Source organism: Neovison vison, chromosome 1, assembly GCF_020171115.1.
Source record: "Neovison vison isolate M4711 chromosome 1, ASM_NN_V1, whole genome shotgun sequence".
Classification (NCBI taxonomy): domain Eukaryota; kingdom Metazoa; phylum Chordata; class Mammalia; order Carnivora; family Mustelidae; genus Neogale; species Neogale vison.
Window position 1 is genome coordinate 57,969,787 of NC_058091.1, and position 19,744 is coordinate 57,989,530.

Here is a 19,744-nt window from a genome sequence, read left to right on the forward strand (position 1 = left end):
GGGTTTATCCTTATATTCTTCAAATTTGTTTTTTAAAGCTGAATTTACATTATTTATTAAATTTACATTATTTTTTAAAAAATACTTTATCCATTTATTTGACAGAGAGAGCGAGTGAGCAAGAGAGGGAACACAGGCAGGGGAAGTGGGGTGGAGAGAGAAGCAGGCTCCCAGCTGAGCAGGGAGCCCGATGCAGGACTCAGTCCCAGGACCCTGAGATCATGACCTGAGCTGAAGGCAGAAGCATAACCAACTGAGTCACCCAGGTGCCCCTAGATTTAGGTTTTTTGTTTTTGTTTTTAACTTCTCTATCTCTTTGATATGCAATCTTTAAATAAGAAATCAATTTTTTCTATATGATTGTATTGAATTTTACATTGTATCATTTTACTTTATAATCCATATAGAAAAAGTACTCTATTTCTTTCACTATGTATTTGATCATTATTGCTTTTGCACTTTTGCTAGTTTCAATGACAGTTTTAAAAGTTTAATCTTTACAAATCAAAAAATGAATATCTCTTTTTCCTCCTTAGTGGCCCCATAGTGACTTTTCTGTACTTTACAGTAGACCTTTATTAATTGCAAATTTGACCCTAAAAGTCAGACAGTACAGGAAGGCTGACAGTGCCCCTATAATACACTGGAACTGAGTAACCTTTAAGATGCCAAGCCCAAATTCCACTTCATGGTAAAAAAAACACTGGCCCCAGCCATATATAGATGAATGGCAGGAAAATAACATCTTTTTCAGTCCTGCACTAGTGAATGTCTTTCTTGGACCATGTCATTTCCACCTGAATTACCTCAGTAAGTCAGGGCACTGGTAGACACACTGGAAGTTGTCCGTCTGGTAAGAGTGTGCCAGTTCAAGGCTGCCGCAGGGCACAGGGCCTGCTGTTCTCTTTCTCAACGGCCAAGGTGTGCTCACTTGTCTGAAGCTGTCTCCAAGCCCAGGAGGTATAGGGATCCCAAGATGCTTATGTTCTTTCAAAAAACAACTTCGTTCTTCCCTCCTCATCGGCAGAGTTGGCCCAATGATTTTAAATATTTATTTTCAACATAGGTAAAGTCACAGACTGTTTCTTGAAAAAACAGACTCTCCGGTACATTCTCTTAATCTTTGTTTCATTTATTTCTTTATCATTAAAATGAAAGCACAAGCTCTACTCCTGCAAAGAGACTCAAAGCATGTCCCAAGACTTCTCCACTAAAAATCTGGCACCAGGAGAATGCCATCTCTCATCTTGATTAAGGAGGGAGACCCAGATGAAGACAGCTGTAGGAGGCCTTTCAGAGAGAGCTGTGTTTGCCTTTCATTATTAGTTATATTTTTGTTATGGATTTATTTTGTTTTGGGATGAGTTTCCTCCAATCTTTTAACATAAAATGCTTTATGTTGATTTTTTCTTTGTTTTGTTATACACACACCTCTGTTAGCTTTGACTTTCTTGTTAGGCTAAATATTTGGAAAACCCTTTGCTGTCACTCCTCTCCGCTCTTATTTAAGGGAGAAATATTTCACCTACATCACTGAAATGGGTCCATGATTCCTCTAAAGAAATAAGCATTAATTCTCTCCTTTAGACTGTACATATATAATGAGACAAGGAAATAGAGTTTATGCAAATAAACTACATGACTGCTATAAAAAATAGCTACTTGCTCTCCAAGATTTTATTTACAACTATAAACTTTGTGTTTTACTTTTTTCCCAGCAATTGATGGATTAGGGCATCAGACAATGGCCTTGGAAGGCAAGAAAGGGGAATTATCCCTAATGGACATGAGAATAGAAAAGGAAAATATAAAAGGAGATGTAATAACTTGATTTAGGCCTGTTCGTCAAGGGGCATGAGAATAAGGCAGAGAATCCATGGAAGTGGTATCTGTAGGTAATGATAGTTTATTTTAATTAATACACTGTAATACTGAGAAACGTCAGTTTCAGAGAATGTGATATGTATTATCTAGTAAGAAGAGATTACTAAAATGTTCACATGAAAGCGGCATGTGTGTGAGCACACTTAGGATTCTATAAAGAATTTAGGTTTGCACCTCAGATTCAAGTGGAAAAACTGTTAGGACGTGAGGGGACAACCCATCATGAGAGCAGCATTAGTATTTCCTCTAAGGCTTCCTGAAAAGTCATGCCCTCTGGCTTCCGAGATGACATCATAGAGGGAGAGCAGAAAACCAGATTTCCTAACTTCACCTTACTAAATCCTGTGAAAGAGTACGACTTACTAACAGACTGGGTATGTACAGAGCCATCTATGCAAAAAGCCCTACGGGACTTAATGAGCCAGCTCTGTTGAGCATCCTAATCATAGATGGAAATCCACCCAATGACAGAAATCTCGGACCATGGAACTGAGGAAAGGTAGTGGAGGGCCATACGGTTTGCTCCCCACCTCTGAATTCCTGTCAAGATCCGACTGGCAGGACTGTGGACAACTACATTTTTCTACCTATAGAAAAGTACCTTTCTCCATTACTGCACCACGCAGTGTGACATTTCCTTAATCATATTAAAGCATGTATTACCCTTACAGAAATGACCTACGAAAATGAGCTCTGGCCTCAACTGCTGGCCCACAGTAGGTGTATCATAAATGGCAGCCAATCCATAGCATGCACAAAAAGGATGTTTGCTCAAATTTCCTCTACCTGACTGCGCCTTCTTTAATATAAGTCCCCATACTACCCAGATTTTCCATGTGACTTAAATTTCTGTTCTCTTTGCTCAGTGCAGAGAGCTGGAGGCGCAATGGTCAAGAGGCAGGAGCTGGAGTCAGTCCCTGGGTTTGAGCACTAGCTCTTCCTTGTACTGGTTGTGTGATTCGAGCAAGCTATGTGCATACTTGTTATCTAAGCCTTGCCCGTAAATGACAGTTCTGACACTCCAGTGAGAATTAAGAGATAACTACAGGATTAGCACAGTGGCTGGCAAATGAATATTCAAAAAATATAATTCGTTTCAATGATATTTATTATCACGCACTATGACTATTTATTAGTATTATTTCCGGATCAAAATGAGAAGCAATGAGCTTTGTATGATTAATGTGACATGTTAGGAAAGTTCAACCCAAAGCTTTCCCTCGTTGTTCCCTTTATGCCTGAAACACTCTGGATATTAACTTTTAGCTGAGGAAATGAAAAACGTGTGCAAAACACAAACACATGACTAAAAATCCACAGAGAAAGAAATCTGGCTTTGATGGTAGATTTTTGTATATTGTAAAGGCAGCAGGAGCCATTGCAGGTTTCTGTAAACTGATAGAACAATGAGCTGTCACTGGATTATACTAGAAAAGAAAAAATAACTAGATCAGATTTGGAAAGCCTACCTAAGATGCAGCAAATATAATTTAAAGATATGAGTTTCAACTTGAGATATTAACATAGAGAGATTTATACCATACGGACCCTTACAGTTCAAATCTATATTCTACCATTTTTTAGAAACATTTTAAATGAGTCTGAAACCACTGCAGTACACCACAAAATATTAATGAAAACACACGTAGAGAGAAAGAAATGCATTGGAGAGCCATCAAAGTAGGTTTTAGCTAATCGATAAAACTAAAATATGAAAGAAAAACAATTTGTTCTTCCCATTCTCCTTTCAACTTTCTCACTATATTCTGCAATTGAAGTACACAAAATCGTATACTTCCATAAAGAACACAAAATCGTATACTTCCACATTTCTACCTCTTAGTTTCTTTTTGGCTAAATTAATACATCCTAATATGCTCCCGGAAACTCTAGCTGCATGACAATCATGCTAAATCTGTTTTTAACATTCTTCCTCTACTTACTTGTGCAGCCATGCAAAAGGAAGTGTATATTAAAAGCCCTTTCACTCATTATGTACTTGCTTATTAATTTACTTGGGAATTAAATTTTGTTTTCATAACAATTCTTCATCTGGAAATACTGGCTCATATTAACCCAACCTCCAGAGACTGATATAATTTATTATGAAGAAAGAAACTGTTAAGTTACATAACAGAGCAGGTAATGAAAGCATCTGGCTGAAAGTTTTCTAAAAATAAGAGAATTCACCCTATATACCTGGGGAGATCTCTACATATTTCAAAGTCCTTTGACTAAAGACACTTAACAGTAAAACTATATGGAGTCAAGAAAATTCAGTCTTTCACTAATGAGGTTGAAGATATTTTAGGATGCTACAATCCTACAAGTCACATTACACATATTGGCTATCATTGTATTATACATATTTTAAAGTACTGGTCATGTTCATGGTCATGGTCACGGAGCTCCAGCTAATGAGATGTCAGAGGAACAAGCTTTTGCTATACAGTCTACCCTATCAGAACTCATAGTGTGAACAAGACTATAATCCTGTGAGAGCCAACCAAAATTATAAAAATTCTGATCAGTGAAACTCTGACTTAATGTCATTTTTAGCCATATATAATCAACCTGGACATACAGAAATTCCTTTTCAATAGCAGTGTTAAAATTCAAGATGGAGTCTTAAAATGTCAAATAAATAACCAGCATATAACATAATCAAACAAGAGAATTAATATTTTCTTTATCCAGTAAAGACAAAAATCTGCTTTGCTGGATCTGATCTACACTTTAAAAAAAAATCAGATAAGGATACTTTGAGTAAAAAAATTTAATTTCAAATAATTTCATGGACTTCTTCATTTTGTGTAATACATGTGTTAGCTTTCTACTGCTGCTATAAAAAATGACTCCAAAATAAATGTCTCCTTAAGCTACAATTGAGGTTTGCAGGTCTGTGATCCTCCTTGGATCTCTCTCTAAAAGAGAATCCCATTGGTTTGCCTTTTCTAGTTTCTAGAGGCTGTGAGCATTCCCTGACTCATGCCCCCTTCTTCACCTGCTGCTATTATTATTATTATTATTATAAAAATGTAAAAATTTTAAAAAATGGTTTAAATTTGATTCAGATGATTACACTCTCAATAGAGACATGTCAATTTACCCAGCCTCTGACTTTTCTATTCATGATTGCACAAATCTGACACCAGCCAATTGCTTTGCTACCATCCTTAAGTTTATCACAAACCAGTACACTATAGACTTTACAGTGGAAGTAGTGAATTCCATTAAGGAAATATAACATATACTATTATTATATTTCATATATGGTATGGTGATTTTTCTTTACCCAGAGGATACATCTCAGACTACAATAGAACCTTCATAAGGAAATACTATTTCACAAACACTGGCTTCATATACAAATTTTTCAGGAAGAGGGATATTGGAAGAGTAGATTATTAGTGTCAGCAATGATTTTGGAGATCTATATGCCATTTAGGAAAGAAACAAAGGAAAATTGGCCCAGAGATGTTTACCCAACTTGCCTGAGGTCAGCTGGCTAATCTGAGACAGAGTTGACTCCTAATAATAGTGATTACTTTCCTGTAATTATGATGCTGTTCACCATACACATAAAACAGAGTCAGCTAGGACTTTCATCAGTTTAACACATTGTAAACCAACATCTTTGCTAATTTACACCTCAAGGGATTGTATCATTCTGTCCTAGGACAATACCTAGCCTAAGCCAAGGATCAAATCCTACTCAGATTTTGTGTAAATGATAAAAAATGTACAAAATGTCATATAATAAGGAGAAACTTGTATGTAAAAAGGAGAAACTCTCAAATTGACAATAAAAAAAGGAAGATTGACAAATCTAAACAATACTGCAGGTAATATCCATAAGCCAAAAACCCCTGAAAATACTGAAATTTTTAATGATAAAAACACTGCTTGTTTTTAGAGGATTAAAATGAGAAGAGTACAGCACTTTTTAAATGGATTTTCAGGGAGAAATAAAAATGGTTTAGAATCAGTACTGTGTGAGAAACAGCATCATGTCAAGAGTTTGACATATCTATTTACTAAGATTGTATTCTTAAGTAATCTGTACACCCAAGGTGGGGCTCGAATTCACAATCCCAAAGTCGAGTCTCAAGCTCTACAGACTGAGCCAGCCGGGTGCCCCAAGAGTATATGTATGTATGTATATATATATATATATATATATATATATATATATAGTTTTCTTCAGACAGCAGGATTGAATTCTATTTTCTAAAGTTACAATGGAAAGCCTCTTAAGCTATCAACATAACTTTGTTTTTTTGGTATCATAAAGGAGAATTAAAATCAACTTACTTGATGTAATAGGGCACTTTATTATGTGAAATGGATCTCTGCCATGGCAGCTGGACTGAAGCTGAAGAAACAAAGGGAGGTTATTGGAAACACTGCTCACCCAAAAGACTTACGCCATAATGCAAAACAACTGAACACGTTTTATAGCCAATTCAATGAGAACTGTTCTGGTTTTTGAGCTGGATTCCTATAATTATGAAATCTGTGAGGCTAAACAAAGAGTGGCTTTTTAAAGATTCATTTGAAGCAAGGAAAGAAACAACGCAGGTTCAATTTTAAATGCCAACCTAACTAATTGAACCTGTTGCTAAAAATACTTCTCAAAATCAAGTTTTATTGTTTATAATCACCACAATTTAAAACTTAGTGCTATTCGAAAAATGGACTCTGTATATATTTTTTGATTAAGCTAAAGCCAAAATTAATTTTACCTGGTATATCCAGATTATAAACTAGATTTCCCAAGACTGAATTTTCCAGATCATTAATAACATGCTTTACTTTGTTTCGCAAGAATAACTATCTAGGACAGATGGCATTTAAACAAACTCATCTGTATGAATTTTAAAAAGGAAAGATTAAGACAAACACAGGCAAAGGGTTGTTAAAAACAACAACAACAAAAAAGAAAACAACAAAGGTAATTATCTGGATAGAAGAATGCCAAAAACTTATTTCATCTGAAATGCACAGAAAATATAGTTTCTTACTTTCACATTAGATATCACTATGATTGAGATTTTATATTTTGTTTCAGGTACTTATTTCTTATAATTTCAGTTCTTCCTTATTTATAAAACTATATTATTCCTATAAAATAATTTTACGACTGATTTAAGAAGCGTTAAACATGTAAAGTTAGAGCTACTAAGGAATTTTGCCAAATAAACTAATAAACAAGCAATGCAAACAAATGTTTGCAATTATCACTAGGCTCTCAGAGCCAGTTGTTATCAATGCTTTTTTTTTTCTGAATTTCAGGTCACATTAATATCTTATAAAAATATAGCATTCTAAACTCGCAAAGCTTTTCAAATACACCTGTTGATAAGGAAGCCAACACGCCCTTATTAGAGCTCTGTCTGATACATAAAGAACGAGATACTCAGAAGTGAAATAATTTGCTCCATAAAGAAATGGCCGAGCTCAGACATGATCTCAAGATTTCTGACCCCTAGTTCCGCAATTTTCCTGTTCAACAATTCTTCTTCTCTTTATAGCATGGGAGCACTCCCTTCTCCAACTATGTCCGTGAAAATATAAAAGGGTGATGAAAATGTGGAAGTGGGTATAATAAATTTCTCATTGGAGCCAACCTCGTTTCAGTGTTGGCACCAGCCCCAGAGGTCAGTTTTTATTTTGTGTTCTAGCTAAACAGACTCCTTTCATAACCTGGCTGAAGTCCAAGAAATATTATAAAGCCAATGATTCCAAGCAGCAAGAGATAACAATTATTCAATTTATTAATTGGGATTTGGTTTACATGTCTTCATTCATATTAATAATTGTTTTGATTTGAAAAACTCTGACCTCCTTGGACTATCAGGGCCAGACAATAGAAGGCCACATGCTTTGGTTTCACAAAGTACCTGTGAATCTTACCATGTCTCCTTTCCTAAAGAACACGAGTTGGGTTTTTATTATGAAAAATGGTTTTCATAATTGGTTTTTTTATTATGAAAAATGGTTGCTGGGTCAAAGTGTAGGATTTCATCCCTAATAGATAACTAATCCTTAGAACTGTGAACAGAGTCACAAGTTCTTGTTAAATTCCGCTTTAATTTGGCCTTAGAACACAGCTTAAATTAAGTTTAAGAAATCTGAAGTAGTTCATATCTAATGAGACTGCACACTTCTTTACTTTATCAACACTGATGGCATCCCAACTTTAAAAATGCACCCTTGCACCCCGTATAATCCAGGAAGGACTACAATCACTCAAAGATAGACTATCTTGAGTGATCCCAAGAGCTCTTGGGTGTGAAAGAGAAAACATATATGGGGGCGGGGAGAGGGGGACAGAAGAGGGGGAGCGTGAAGACTCGAGAACAGGAGGGGCAGGAAATGACTAATTCAGATTCTCGAAACTGTGAAAATAGAAAAGTCAACCTTGAACTGAGGTAAAGCAGATTATCAACCATGACAAAAGATTAAGGGAAAATATGAATGTAATCAATTTGGTTGGAAGAGATGGCATTACTTCAGTTTTCTCTATCATTATAGATACAAATAAGTTCTCTTAATTGGGATATAAGCTGTGCCTTAAGCTTTAAACTTTATTTATGTTGAATTAAACAAGCTGTTTTCTAGCATATGTTCGCCAGGAAAAAATAAAAGGAAAGAAATTAATAGTGAAAGCATCAGTGCCAAGAACTGGGATGGGTGCTATGAAACTCACTCTGCTTCCTCACTTAATTTTCAAGGCGATCAGAAAAAATAAGTATTATTATGGAATTTTAAGATAAAGAAATTAACTTTCAGGAATCTACAGGTCTGGCAAAAGGCAGAATTAATAATTTAATCTTAATTTGGATGACTCTGAATCCTACATTCTTTAGTTTCCCCAGCAATGAATGATAAAGAAAATAGAAGCTCAAAGCACTTATATAAGATCTCACGAATGGTCCATTAAATTAATGTTTCAGTTGGAGAATATTACCTACAAATCTGCATACGTGGTTTGGCTACATCTGTAATACTTGACCAAAAGAAAAGCGAAGTATGATTACAGTGAACCTAATAAACAGAAATCTCAGATTTGTGGGAACTTATTTTTTTTTTTATTGCTAAAGATACAGGTACATTTTAAATTGATAAACACTTTTTAAGAAGAAAAACTAATTAGAAATCTGAAAATGTAAAAATGATTTCTTTATTGTGAAAAAGTTTAGAGCCTTTGCTTATGATACGCTAATGATGATATGATACTAAATTAGTTACTATAGCTGATGGTTCAGTGAAAAACCACAGCTAAAGACAAATTCAGTTTTGCTCCACTTTGGGGACTTATCAATTGTGGCCGGATTATGACAACTAATAACCAATAATCAATATGGCAATGAATCTTGATATTACTTTCTGTACATTTATCGAACGTGAGTAAATATATTTGTAGCAAAGAATATGGCTCCTGGAAGGAAACTGAAAGAATATGCTCATTTGTTCAATTAATGAGATTCTAGTCAAGCTTACTAGTACTTACTAGAAAGAAAATGCTGGGAGGATGGTCCAAAATCTCTATGGGCTTCCTGAAGCTGTTTAAGGCGATCATCTACAGAAACCTGCATACACACATGCAAGAAATAATTTGATTTGAAAACAATGACTTTAATAATATACTTGACCTAAGTATTTTTCTATTTAAATTCAATTATTCAACATATAGCACACATCGTTAGTTTCAGATGCAGAGTTCAAGAATTCATCAGTTGCATATAACACAGGTGTTCATCCTGTTCACATGCCCTCCTTAATGCCCATTGCCCCATTACTCCATCCCCCACACACCCTGCTCCAGAAACCCTGATTACTAAAGGAGGCTACTGCCCGAGATATGATGCCTTGTGCAGAATCCTTCTCTATCTCTGGGAGCAAAATACTAGGATTAAAATACCCTCTTCCAGTACCAACTGACTGCAAAGAGCACCAGGCACTCTTCTAAGCAGTTTATACAAATTAACTCTTTTAACCATCACAATGACCATGTTGGATAAGTGTTATTTATTATTATCACTACTTTACAGATGAAGAAATTGGGGCACAAAGAGGTGTCCAAGGACAGAAAGTCAGTGCCCAACAGTACTAGTATCCATACGCAGCTAATCTCGTCCCAGGAGCTCTTGCTTTCCTGTTCCTCTATGCTGCCTTGAAAGAAGGAAAGCTCGAAAGCATCTAAAGCCAAGCTGAGGCCTTGTGGCCAGTGGCTACTCGTCTCTCCTCTGTAAGGAACGTGGTCAAAAGTGCCACAGGAAGCAAATGAAAAAGAAGTCTAAAATAATGCCAGGGAAAAACACAGAGAGATGATGACAGGCAGCGGCACAGACAGAAAGACAGGTAGATGACAGAGAGATGGAATTAGACAACAGATGGATAGATAGAGATGGATGGACAGTACGAAGATCTAGGAGTATAGAATCTCTTATCTGCTTCCACATTTGTGTTCAATCATCTAAACTTGGGGGTATCCAAGGGTAGAGCAGCTAATTAGTATACTCTCTGAATCTGTCCTCCCAACTTCCACTGTTAGCTCTCTACATTATGAAAATGCACAGCGGGTCCACTGCGAAGCTAAATGCAAATCAGTAACCACCACACACAGCCTACTGACACTTCCATTTTCTTTTTTCTGGCCCCAGTCTCTGCGCGCGAGTCCGCTGTTCTGCATAGATTGTCCATTCTATTTTCAACTGCCTTTAAATGAAACAAGTCTATCTCTGGCTCCCTGGGCAGCTCTAGTTTTTCCTGGTTAGCTATTTAAATTGCATTAGCAAGTGCTTTGTTCATTAAAGCCAAAAAGCACCTAATTGCCACCATCTAGTACAGGAGAAGAGATGATGGTCCTGAACGAGTGACACCACTGTCAGCAGAGATTCCTTCCCTTCTCATTCAACCAGCAACTAACATCTGCGCTCCAGCAGTTACAACACTCAGAGATAAGAATAAGAGAATGCATATCCTCTTTCAAGCACAGTGCACTCCCGGACTTCTAATCTTTGGAGATAGTGATAACACAAGCAGAAGGCGATCAGGAAGGACCACAGAAAAACCCACATGAAGGTAATGAATTAGGGAAATGGAGCAGAAGGAAAAAAGAGAAAGTCAAACACTTCGTGTTCCACTCACTAGAAAAGCACGTCTGATTTTAACATCTCCTACTCTACTAATCCCAGACTATTAACACTCTTTTCAAACATAGAAAAGACTGTTTGATGCTATACACTCATTTCTTAAATCTTCATATTCATGAAAAACATATGAACCACTGGGTATTCAACGTTTGAGTTAATTCAGATAACCTAATATGCTATAAAATATTATAGCTTTAAAATAAAATGCTTTTGTGTATCACCTCTAGCTGCACATTTATCTCATTAAAGACTACATTTCAGGCCCCAAAGAGAGAGAGAAATGCACAATTATTTTGTCAATATTCCACTTAAATTATCCTGCTAGTTTTCAGGGAAAAAATAATTATTACGACTCCAAGGAACTGGCCATTGAACATGGCAAAGTTCTGCCAAGACTAGGCCCAAAACTACTCATGGGCATGTGTGGTGACTTGTAAATGCAGATACTAGTAGTACTCAACAGAGTTCTTCTGGGCTCGGCTGTATTAAATCTGGGATGAGCAAGTAATATCTATAGTCACTAAAACAACTTAGACATAAGCGGTAAAGGTAAGAACAGCACAATAGTGTAAATGTGCCAGCTGGAAAGAATGAACAACATACTTGAGTAGCACACAGTGGAAGAAGGATGGAGATTACTTAACTTTGCAAAAGGAAAAAAAAATACATGATTAAAGTAAGAAAAATGACTCCTTCATGAGCCATTATGGGAAAATGTTCCTGTGACCTATCCTAGGTCTCCATTACTATGATTTATCTGACCTTCTGCAGTTTTCTACAAATATCATATGAACGGTACCTCATAAAATTACATTAAAACCTTTATTCCTAAACAAATGAGGCCTCTGGGTTCAAGATATGGAACGACAGACACCTGGTGGTATTACATGCTACAGATCCATTATCAACTACAACTAGTAAAGAAGGAGAAAGCAATGGGTGCGGGAGATGATCGGGCTGGGTTTAAGGACCAACTGTGCAAGGCTGGATCATGAAGAGGGATAAAGTGGAGACACCTGCAGAAGTTTCCATCGCATATTAAGGTCATCTAGCTGGCGAGACATCTTCAGAGATGGATGCAGGTCAAGTGGAGACAGCTGACTGGACAAATCATTCACTGTTTTAACTTTTAGGTTGATTGGTGCAATTTCTTCTCTAAATGCCTGGAAGAATAAAAACAGAAATGACGACCTTGGAAAAGAATGTAACTGAAGGTAGGATTTTGAACCCTTCTTCAAAGAAAATGGCAAGACCAGCTGAGAGGCCACTGACAACAGCTGTGTACTCAACGGGAGCCCAGCTCAGGTCTGTAGCCACAGGGACAAATAGCTACAGACAGAGTCAGCCTTTGTAAGCTGGAGAATCTAAATAGCAGCACAGAGAGAAAAATCGTAAGGCAAACTCGTTGAGATGATGATGTATTTCCTGCAAATATATCATCTTATGTAATTTCATCTGGAAAACGTTTGCCATCATTACCCACTTCACTAATTTCTAGTCTTGTTTCTATTTTTCATTTTCTTTCATATTTTCCTTCTTTTTTTTCTTTCTATGGTTATCTTACTATTTTTTCATCAGAGACAACAATTTGATCTGAACACGTTACTATTTAAAATTAAGTGGCCAGGAGCACCTGGGTGGCTCAGTGAGCTAAGCCTCTGCCTTTGGCTTAGGTCATGATCACAGAGTCCTGGGATCAAGCCCCACATCAGGCTCTCTACTTGGTGGGGAGCCTGCTTCCCCCTCTCTCTCTGCCAGCTGCTCTGCCTATTTGTGATCTCTCTCCCTCTGTCAAATAAATAAATAAAATCTTAAAAAAAAAAAAATTAAGTGGCCAGGGTGCCTGGGTTGCTCAGTCAATCCGCCTTTTGCTCAGGTCACGATGCCAAGGTCCTGAGATGCCAAGGTCCTGAGATCAAGCCCCACATCGGGCTCCCTGCTCAGTGGGGAGACTGCTTCTCCCTTTCCCTCTGCCTGCTGCTCTGCCTACTTGTGCGCTCTGTCAAATAAATAAATAAAATCTTTAAAAATAAATAAATAAAATTAAGTGGCCAGTAAGAACAACTTTCCTAACCACAAAATCTGACTATTACTCAAGAGGTAAGTTTTGATCCTTTCAAAGTCATTACCATCACATAGTGAAGGGGGCAGGAAGATAGTGTCTATAAGAAAAAATGTCAATGAGGCTTAGTGACAAATGAGAGATGGTACAGGCGGGGATGGAGGAGGTCTGTGAAGAGGAAAAGAGAAAAACAAAAGATATTTGGGGCCAGGGACAGTAATGTGTCCTGTAAGAGCAAACAGAATAATGAAAACACTAAGCTTTCTCTCTTTGCCGCATAATTCCCCCTGACTCTATGTTCTTGTTCCCCTTTTCCAACAGAGTCTTTGCCTAGATCCCACTGATGCTTTAAGAGTCAACTCAGGTCCCTATGCATCCTATTTCAAGGAACATTTCCCTGAGGCCCTTCCCTCAGCATTCTCGGCTGAAGCCCCACTACGTGCTGCCAGCATTTTCTCTGCCTTCTAGAATCCAGTCAGGACTTCCTGCCAGCACACATGCAGCCACACAAATGGGGCTTCATAGTGAAGACCATTCTGATTGTTTGGTGCCATACAGGCCAGTTGTTATGTATTTTAAATATCATTCCTTATCAAGCTTTTAATACAACCATATTCTTGATGTCCTTCAAGAAGAATAGAAGCTTCTTGAGAAGAGACACTCTCCAGTATTCAGCACAAACTCTGCCATACAAGAGGGGAGAATTCACTTCTACAGACGAAGGCTCATGAAAATGTTAACCTGAGGCAAGTTAATCCAATATACAATTGGGAACAGAACTGAGATACTAAAGGAGAACAGTATATTGTTTTTTCTTTAGTATGTCACAAAATCAGAGTTAATCATGTGCCAAACTGAAATGGTATGTATTAAGTGTTGTGAACACAGTGAGCAGCAGCCCTTCAATTACAGCGTTTCTACCATCCCACCCCTTAAGAGACAGGAATAGGTCTACAAACCCTTGTTCTGCCTTTCCCCATACCAAGTTTAGTTGACGAAATATTACATATCAGAGTGCTTTGATGACCATGAATTTTCATTGGAACATCACAGTATTAACTTGGCTTCCTCATTATGTTTATTTAAAAAAAACCCTCTTCAACCACTTCCTTTCTTCCTTCTCTCTTCCAAAACCTGTTACCCTATGTAACGCCCCCTTAGATAATAGGTATAGGCTAAAAATAATCATTACAGTTGATAAAAATCAAAATAGTATTACAAATATAACTTTACTTAAAAAGGAAATTAATTTTAGGTAAATCAGAGAATATATTTTAGTGTTTTCCAAAATTCTGGAATATGCTCAAAAGCCACAAGAAGAAACTCAAGAAGGAAAGTCAGAAGAACAGATCTAGAATCCAGAGTCAGCATAAAAAGGTCCACCCAAAGGAGGGAACCGTGTATAAATGACATTTAAAACAGTGAACATGGAAGTCAATGCGTATAAAGTAAGAATCATTGCAAGAACCCTGACGGCACCAATATTTCAAAATCAAGCAGAAGAAGGGAAGCTCACAAAGGCATCTGAGTTGCTGGAAAATGGAAAGAAAGGACTTTAGTTGTGATCATTTTTCTTCATGGCTGTAGATGCTGGTCTTTCACTGATGACAGAATAGGTGCACAGACTGACCCACAGTTCAATGAGAAAAGCAGTTATATGATAACAGGCGTTCTAGGTTGAAGAATGAACCACTGACAGGGAAGCATGGGACAGACAGAAGTGGGATGAGGGTGGGGAAAGCGAATTTTTCAGTCTGGACTTGGAAGAGATCTGAGTTCCTTCAGATTCCGTTTTAAGAATAAAGACAACTCAGTTGTAATTTAACATTAGACATTAATATTCTCTCCTAGATGACTTGAGAGGATTCAAGAATTTCAATCAGCTTTTAAAATCAATGTCTTTGTATTTTGTAGGTATCAAAGATGAAAAATGGAAGGCTAGACAGTGCTCTTAGGTTTCTATCATTTTAAATAATAACAGGTTTATTTTAAAAGGTGGGAAAAGACTTTCAAGATCAGGTTATAACTTCAAGACGTATTTTTAAGATTTTTCAAAAAGATTTTATTTATTTATCTGACAGAGATTGCAGGTAGGCAGAGAAGCAGGCAGAGAGAGAGGGGGAAGCAGGATCCCTGCTGAGCAGAGAGCCCAATGCGGGGCTTGATCCCAGAATCCTGGGATCATGACCTGAGCCGAAGGCAGAGGCTTTAACCCACTGAGCCACCCAGACATGCCTATTTTTAAGATCTTATAGGAGTTCCCAATTTTCCTCTGTAAAAATAACGTTTTTCTCTTATAAGCTACAGGTGAAAATATTAAAAGACCTCTGACCTCTGACCAATAAAGTCGTTGGGCTTTGTTTTTGTGGGTGTTATGGCAGTGAGGAATCTCTCTAATGGGAAAGTTTATCTTTTGCTTTTTAAGACCTTCCAAATTAAGGGGCTTGAAGTAAAGCAAGTTTTAAAATAGTTCCTGATCCGCTATGTGTTCTAGTATAAAGAGCCAATTTATCATGTTTGGCTGCACTTTCCTATAGGAGAATAAAAGTCTATGTGGTCTTCTTTGCTATAAAAACAGGAACATCTGCTAGCATTACAGGCGCTGACTGGCAGCCTGCCAGCAGATGTTGGGGATGGGGAAGGCTTCTCCTGTCAGAAAGTGTGTATTCTGAAAAGAAGAATGATTAAGGATAATTTTAGGGCATTAAACTTATTTGACTGTCCCTCAAAGATTTTGTTTTCCAGTTGCTTTGACATATTTAATAATATTTAGCAATAATCGGTACTTATTTTTATTTGCCAATAGCTTCAGTGGGATTTGATGTATACTTTGGAGTACATGTGCAAAATCCCAGACTTTGAATTCATTTTATTTGGTTTAATGAGACATGGGTTTTTATTTTCCTTTTTCTTAATAAGATGTGAAAATATTTTAATCCATAGTTTATTCCTTCCTCTTAAATATTAATTGTGTTTTTCCTGGCTTTCCACTTTAGTAGAGATTTGAACAAAAGGATTTGGATAGAGAGACGGGTAATTTCTTTAATCAGATGGGAATAACAACTCCCAAACTTTTAGGTCTTTAATAAGCCCAGATACAACTTTTCATTTTTCCTTCAGCACTAACCATCCTGCATTAAAAATTGATATTTTCAAATTGAAATGGGTAAACTCTTGCTCTAACCAAGAGGCATTTTTCTAGTCCAAAAAATATATATACTGTTCATAGACCACTGAATTGTAGATTTCCAGCATTTAAAGACCATCTTTTAAATTGCAAGAAGTGTGTAACTTCCAGAGAACCTCTACTAAAAGGCTTTATTTTCAGTTCATTATTTGAAACTCAGATTCGCCCATGGAAATGGTTTTCAGGACACCAGAGCTGTAGGAAGAAGCCTACTTAATTCATAGAGTTCTGCACATTTATGTAAATTTATAACGAAAGGTGGCAGATACTAACACTCTTTTAGTAGTGAAACCTTTTTTAAGTTTAAAATTTAACATGTAACTTTCAAAGTTTTGAATTCCAATAGCTGATACAAGTTGCACTTAGTTACATTAGTATGAGTGAGGTCCCTACAATGAAAGAGAAGAGCAAGGAAGAAATCATGAAAATTCTAGCACTTAACAGCTGTGTAGGCTTGAGCAATACCTGCATTTTCACCATTTGTGAAATGGGTATAATATACCCATCTTCTTGGGTTGGTGTGAGGATTAAAAGAGGTATCCATGTAAACTGGCTATGAACAGTTCTTGGCACACAGTATGCCTCAATAAATGCTAGCCATTATTATTCCCATATCTACACACACATATATTTGCTTATATAATTTGCCTGCATGTTCATTTCATTTCCTAGACCCTTTCTCCCTCCTTTTTACCACATGCATAAACAAAGGGAAAATGTTATCCAATGTCCATGCACAAAAGATAGGTCTTTTGCAGTAAAAATCACATTTATGATATTGATATTGTCAGTCTAACACCTTCTGATGTTTCTTTAGTTTATTCTTTGATTTGACTCATGACTACCTAATATAGAGGTTGCTATGCTACCATAAACCTGACTACTGTGTCTCTTACTGCCTAAATTCTATTATTTTTTTTCTGGATATGTTCTAGAATGTGGGAGCCAAAGGAGCTCAAGATCACGGATCTATCAGTCTTAACTTTGGGTCATTCCTGACCACAAACAAAATTTATAGCTAAGCTAATCCTTCCATAATCTACTCAGACAGTGAGAGAGAAATTGAACATTAGAGTCCTCAGCAAAACAGTATGTTTTTGATTAAGTCCCTAAATCCAACTACCAGTTTACAGGAAATACAGAGTCGAGAGGAACCTGCCCAACTTCATGACGTGCCATTCTACAAAACCCAGGCTGAAAGAAATACTATAAAACACACAATTCAGTTTCTTAAACATTGTAAACAAAACATAAAAGGGATAGAGGGGAAATCTAGAGATTAAATAGGACTTTGCATTACTTTTTTTTTAAAGTAGTGAAGTGTTTAGGGACACAGAGTTGGGTGAAAAAAGGATAAAATAAATAAATAAAAGCTGGGGCAGCGGGGTGTCTCAGTTGTTAAGCGTCTGCCTTTGGCTCAGATCAAGTCCTGGACTGGGCTCCCTGCTCAGTGGAAAGCCTGCTTCTCCTTCTGCCTGCTGTTCCCCCTGCTTGTGTTCCCTCTTTCACTGTCTTGCTCTCTGTCAAATAAATAAATAAAATTTTTTAAAAATTAAATAAATAAATTTAAAAAGAAAAAGGAAAGTAAATTGCTGTGAAAGTCTCATTCATTGTTATTTTGGTGGGGAGGGGGTTCTGATGGTGAGGGGCATATGGAAAACATCTGTCGTGACTGGAAAAAAAAAATCTCTCTATCCTGATTTTGATGGAGTTGTGACGGGGTTGGCTTCATAAAATGCCTTATAATGGTTTTTACATGTGACTTTCTTTGTGTTAGATTCAACAATAAAACATTTCTTAAAATCCTTTATCTGAGGCAGTGAGGCTGACCATGGTTTTTTCGATGTGGTCCTGCAGGGAGTCGATGAGTAAGTCTCCCACGGGTTTCCAGCCATTGCGCACAGCCTCCACCTCCTTCATGTCAACGTCCAGGTCATCCATGGCGCCCTGCAGGTCTCTGAGCTTCTCCAGTGCTTTGTCCACTTGCTTTTGCCAATTGCTGGTGACCGTGTTTAGACTTTCCCACTTCTCTTTGACTTCAGAGGACTGTTTGCGCATGGCCTTGGCGATCTTTTGGGCTTTCTCCTCAGGAGTCAATTCTGCAGTTAAGAAAAAAAAAGAATATTTGGAAGTCTGATCAATAGCCAAGTGAGAACACCACCTTTTGTAAGTGTTTGCTACCAGGTTCATGGAGACACAGTTTATATGAGCCAGGGGAAGAAACCATTTCTGTACTCCCATCACTAATTAATTCCCTGCTACTCCCCAAATAAGAAAATAGCTACTCAGAGTAATAAGTGGCCCCATTGTTTTAGTGACTTTTGAATTTCAATATAGTTATAAACCTTGAAATATAACACAATCCCTCAAAAAATGTTTTTCTTTAACATAAATTCACTTCTATAAAATCCAAAGACAGTCTTTCGTTGTCCTCAATCAAAATGGGAAGTATATTTAGGAGAGAAATAGCTTTCAGTTATGAGGAAAGACTGAGAAAATAAGATTAATTGATCATGTTTCTTAAAACAGTAACTGAAGACAAATAATCTATTTTAGATACTTCATCATTGCTGAGTCTGTCTGGCAGTTCATCTTTAATAGAGGGCACTTTCTGTACCCCAGACGTGTAACACGTCCACAAACATTTCAATGGGAAGATAAAAAAAAATTTCAAGGATCATCCCAAATATTTCATACATCAAAATGGTTTCTAGGATATCTGAAATAAAAAAAGTTAGACTTTCAGACAAGAAAGGGTAGGTATCATGCAAGGCCCTGCAGGGACAGGAAGGAAGAGTAAGATTCCAGAAGACAAGCAAAAGATACAGAAATGGAAGTCAAGTTCAAACCCAGAAACACAGAGATCTCAGAAATAGTGATGAGAAGCTGACAGGACCAGGGCAGAGATATTTGATGAACACAGAGCAGACACCCTCATAGCTGGTTGGAAAGCTCTCCAGCTACACACTCCTGGGTCTCAGTTCCCTTAATACCCAAGGATGCCCCCTTTCCTATCTTGCTGCTTTGATGGTTGTCCTGCTTGTCCACTGAAAACGGAGGCCAGGCAGACACACATAATCAACGTAAGCTGTAGAGAATTTAAGACAGATATACTTATTATTCTTTGTGATAATATCCCATCTATTAGTATCAATCACATTAGCAACTTCATTTCACTTAAAAATATTTCAAATTGTTGGTAAAAATGAACTGAAGTTCACTGAATTTCCTGGTAAGATGAACTTCATGGTCAGATGGACTAAAGTGAGCTCTTCTGAACAGTAACTTTCATCTTCAACATAAATTCATCCTCCTGTCTTTCTTTAGTATTATTTAAAAGTCAAGTAAAGGGGACAGAACACATTTCCAGAAAATTCTAGAAATCAATATTTAGACTTGAAAACAACTGTAATAAATCTCTGGGAACCAAATGGACCATGAAGAGTTTAG

General features: G+C 37.1%; 1 protein-coding gene across 7 annotated transcripts in view; it reads right to left on the minus strand.

Annotated features, from left to right (window-relative positions):
- UTRN (utrophin) overlaps positions 1 to 19,744 on the minus strand; it is a 510,470-nt gene that overhangs the window by 78,587 nt on the left and 412,139 nt on the right. For 6 of the 7 annotated variants that reach the window (XM_044247155.1, XM_044247163.1, XM_044247172.1 and 3 more), the window contains 4 exons: positions 18,125 to 18,393; positions 12,062 to 12,208; positions 9,401 to 9,479; positions 6,199 to 6,259 (listed from right to left, as the gene is read on the minus strand). In XM_044247155.1, the coding sequence (XP_044103090.1) occupies positions 6,199 to 6,259; positions 9,401 to 9,479; positions 12,062 to 12,208; positions 18,125 to 18,393 (556 nt within the window). The remainder of the gene's footprint in view (positions 1 to 6,198; positions 6,260 to 9,400; positions 9,480 to 12,061; positions 12,209 to 18,124; positions 18,394 to 19,744) is intronic. The other variant, XM_044247182.1, reaches the window with a different exon arrangement.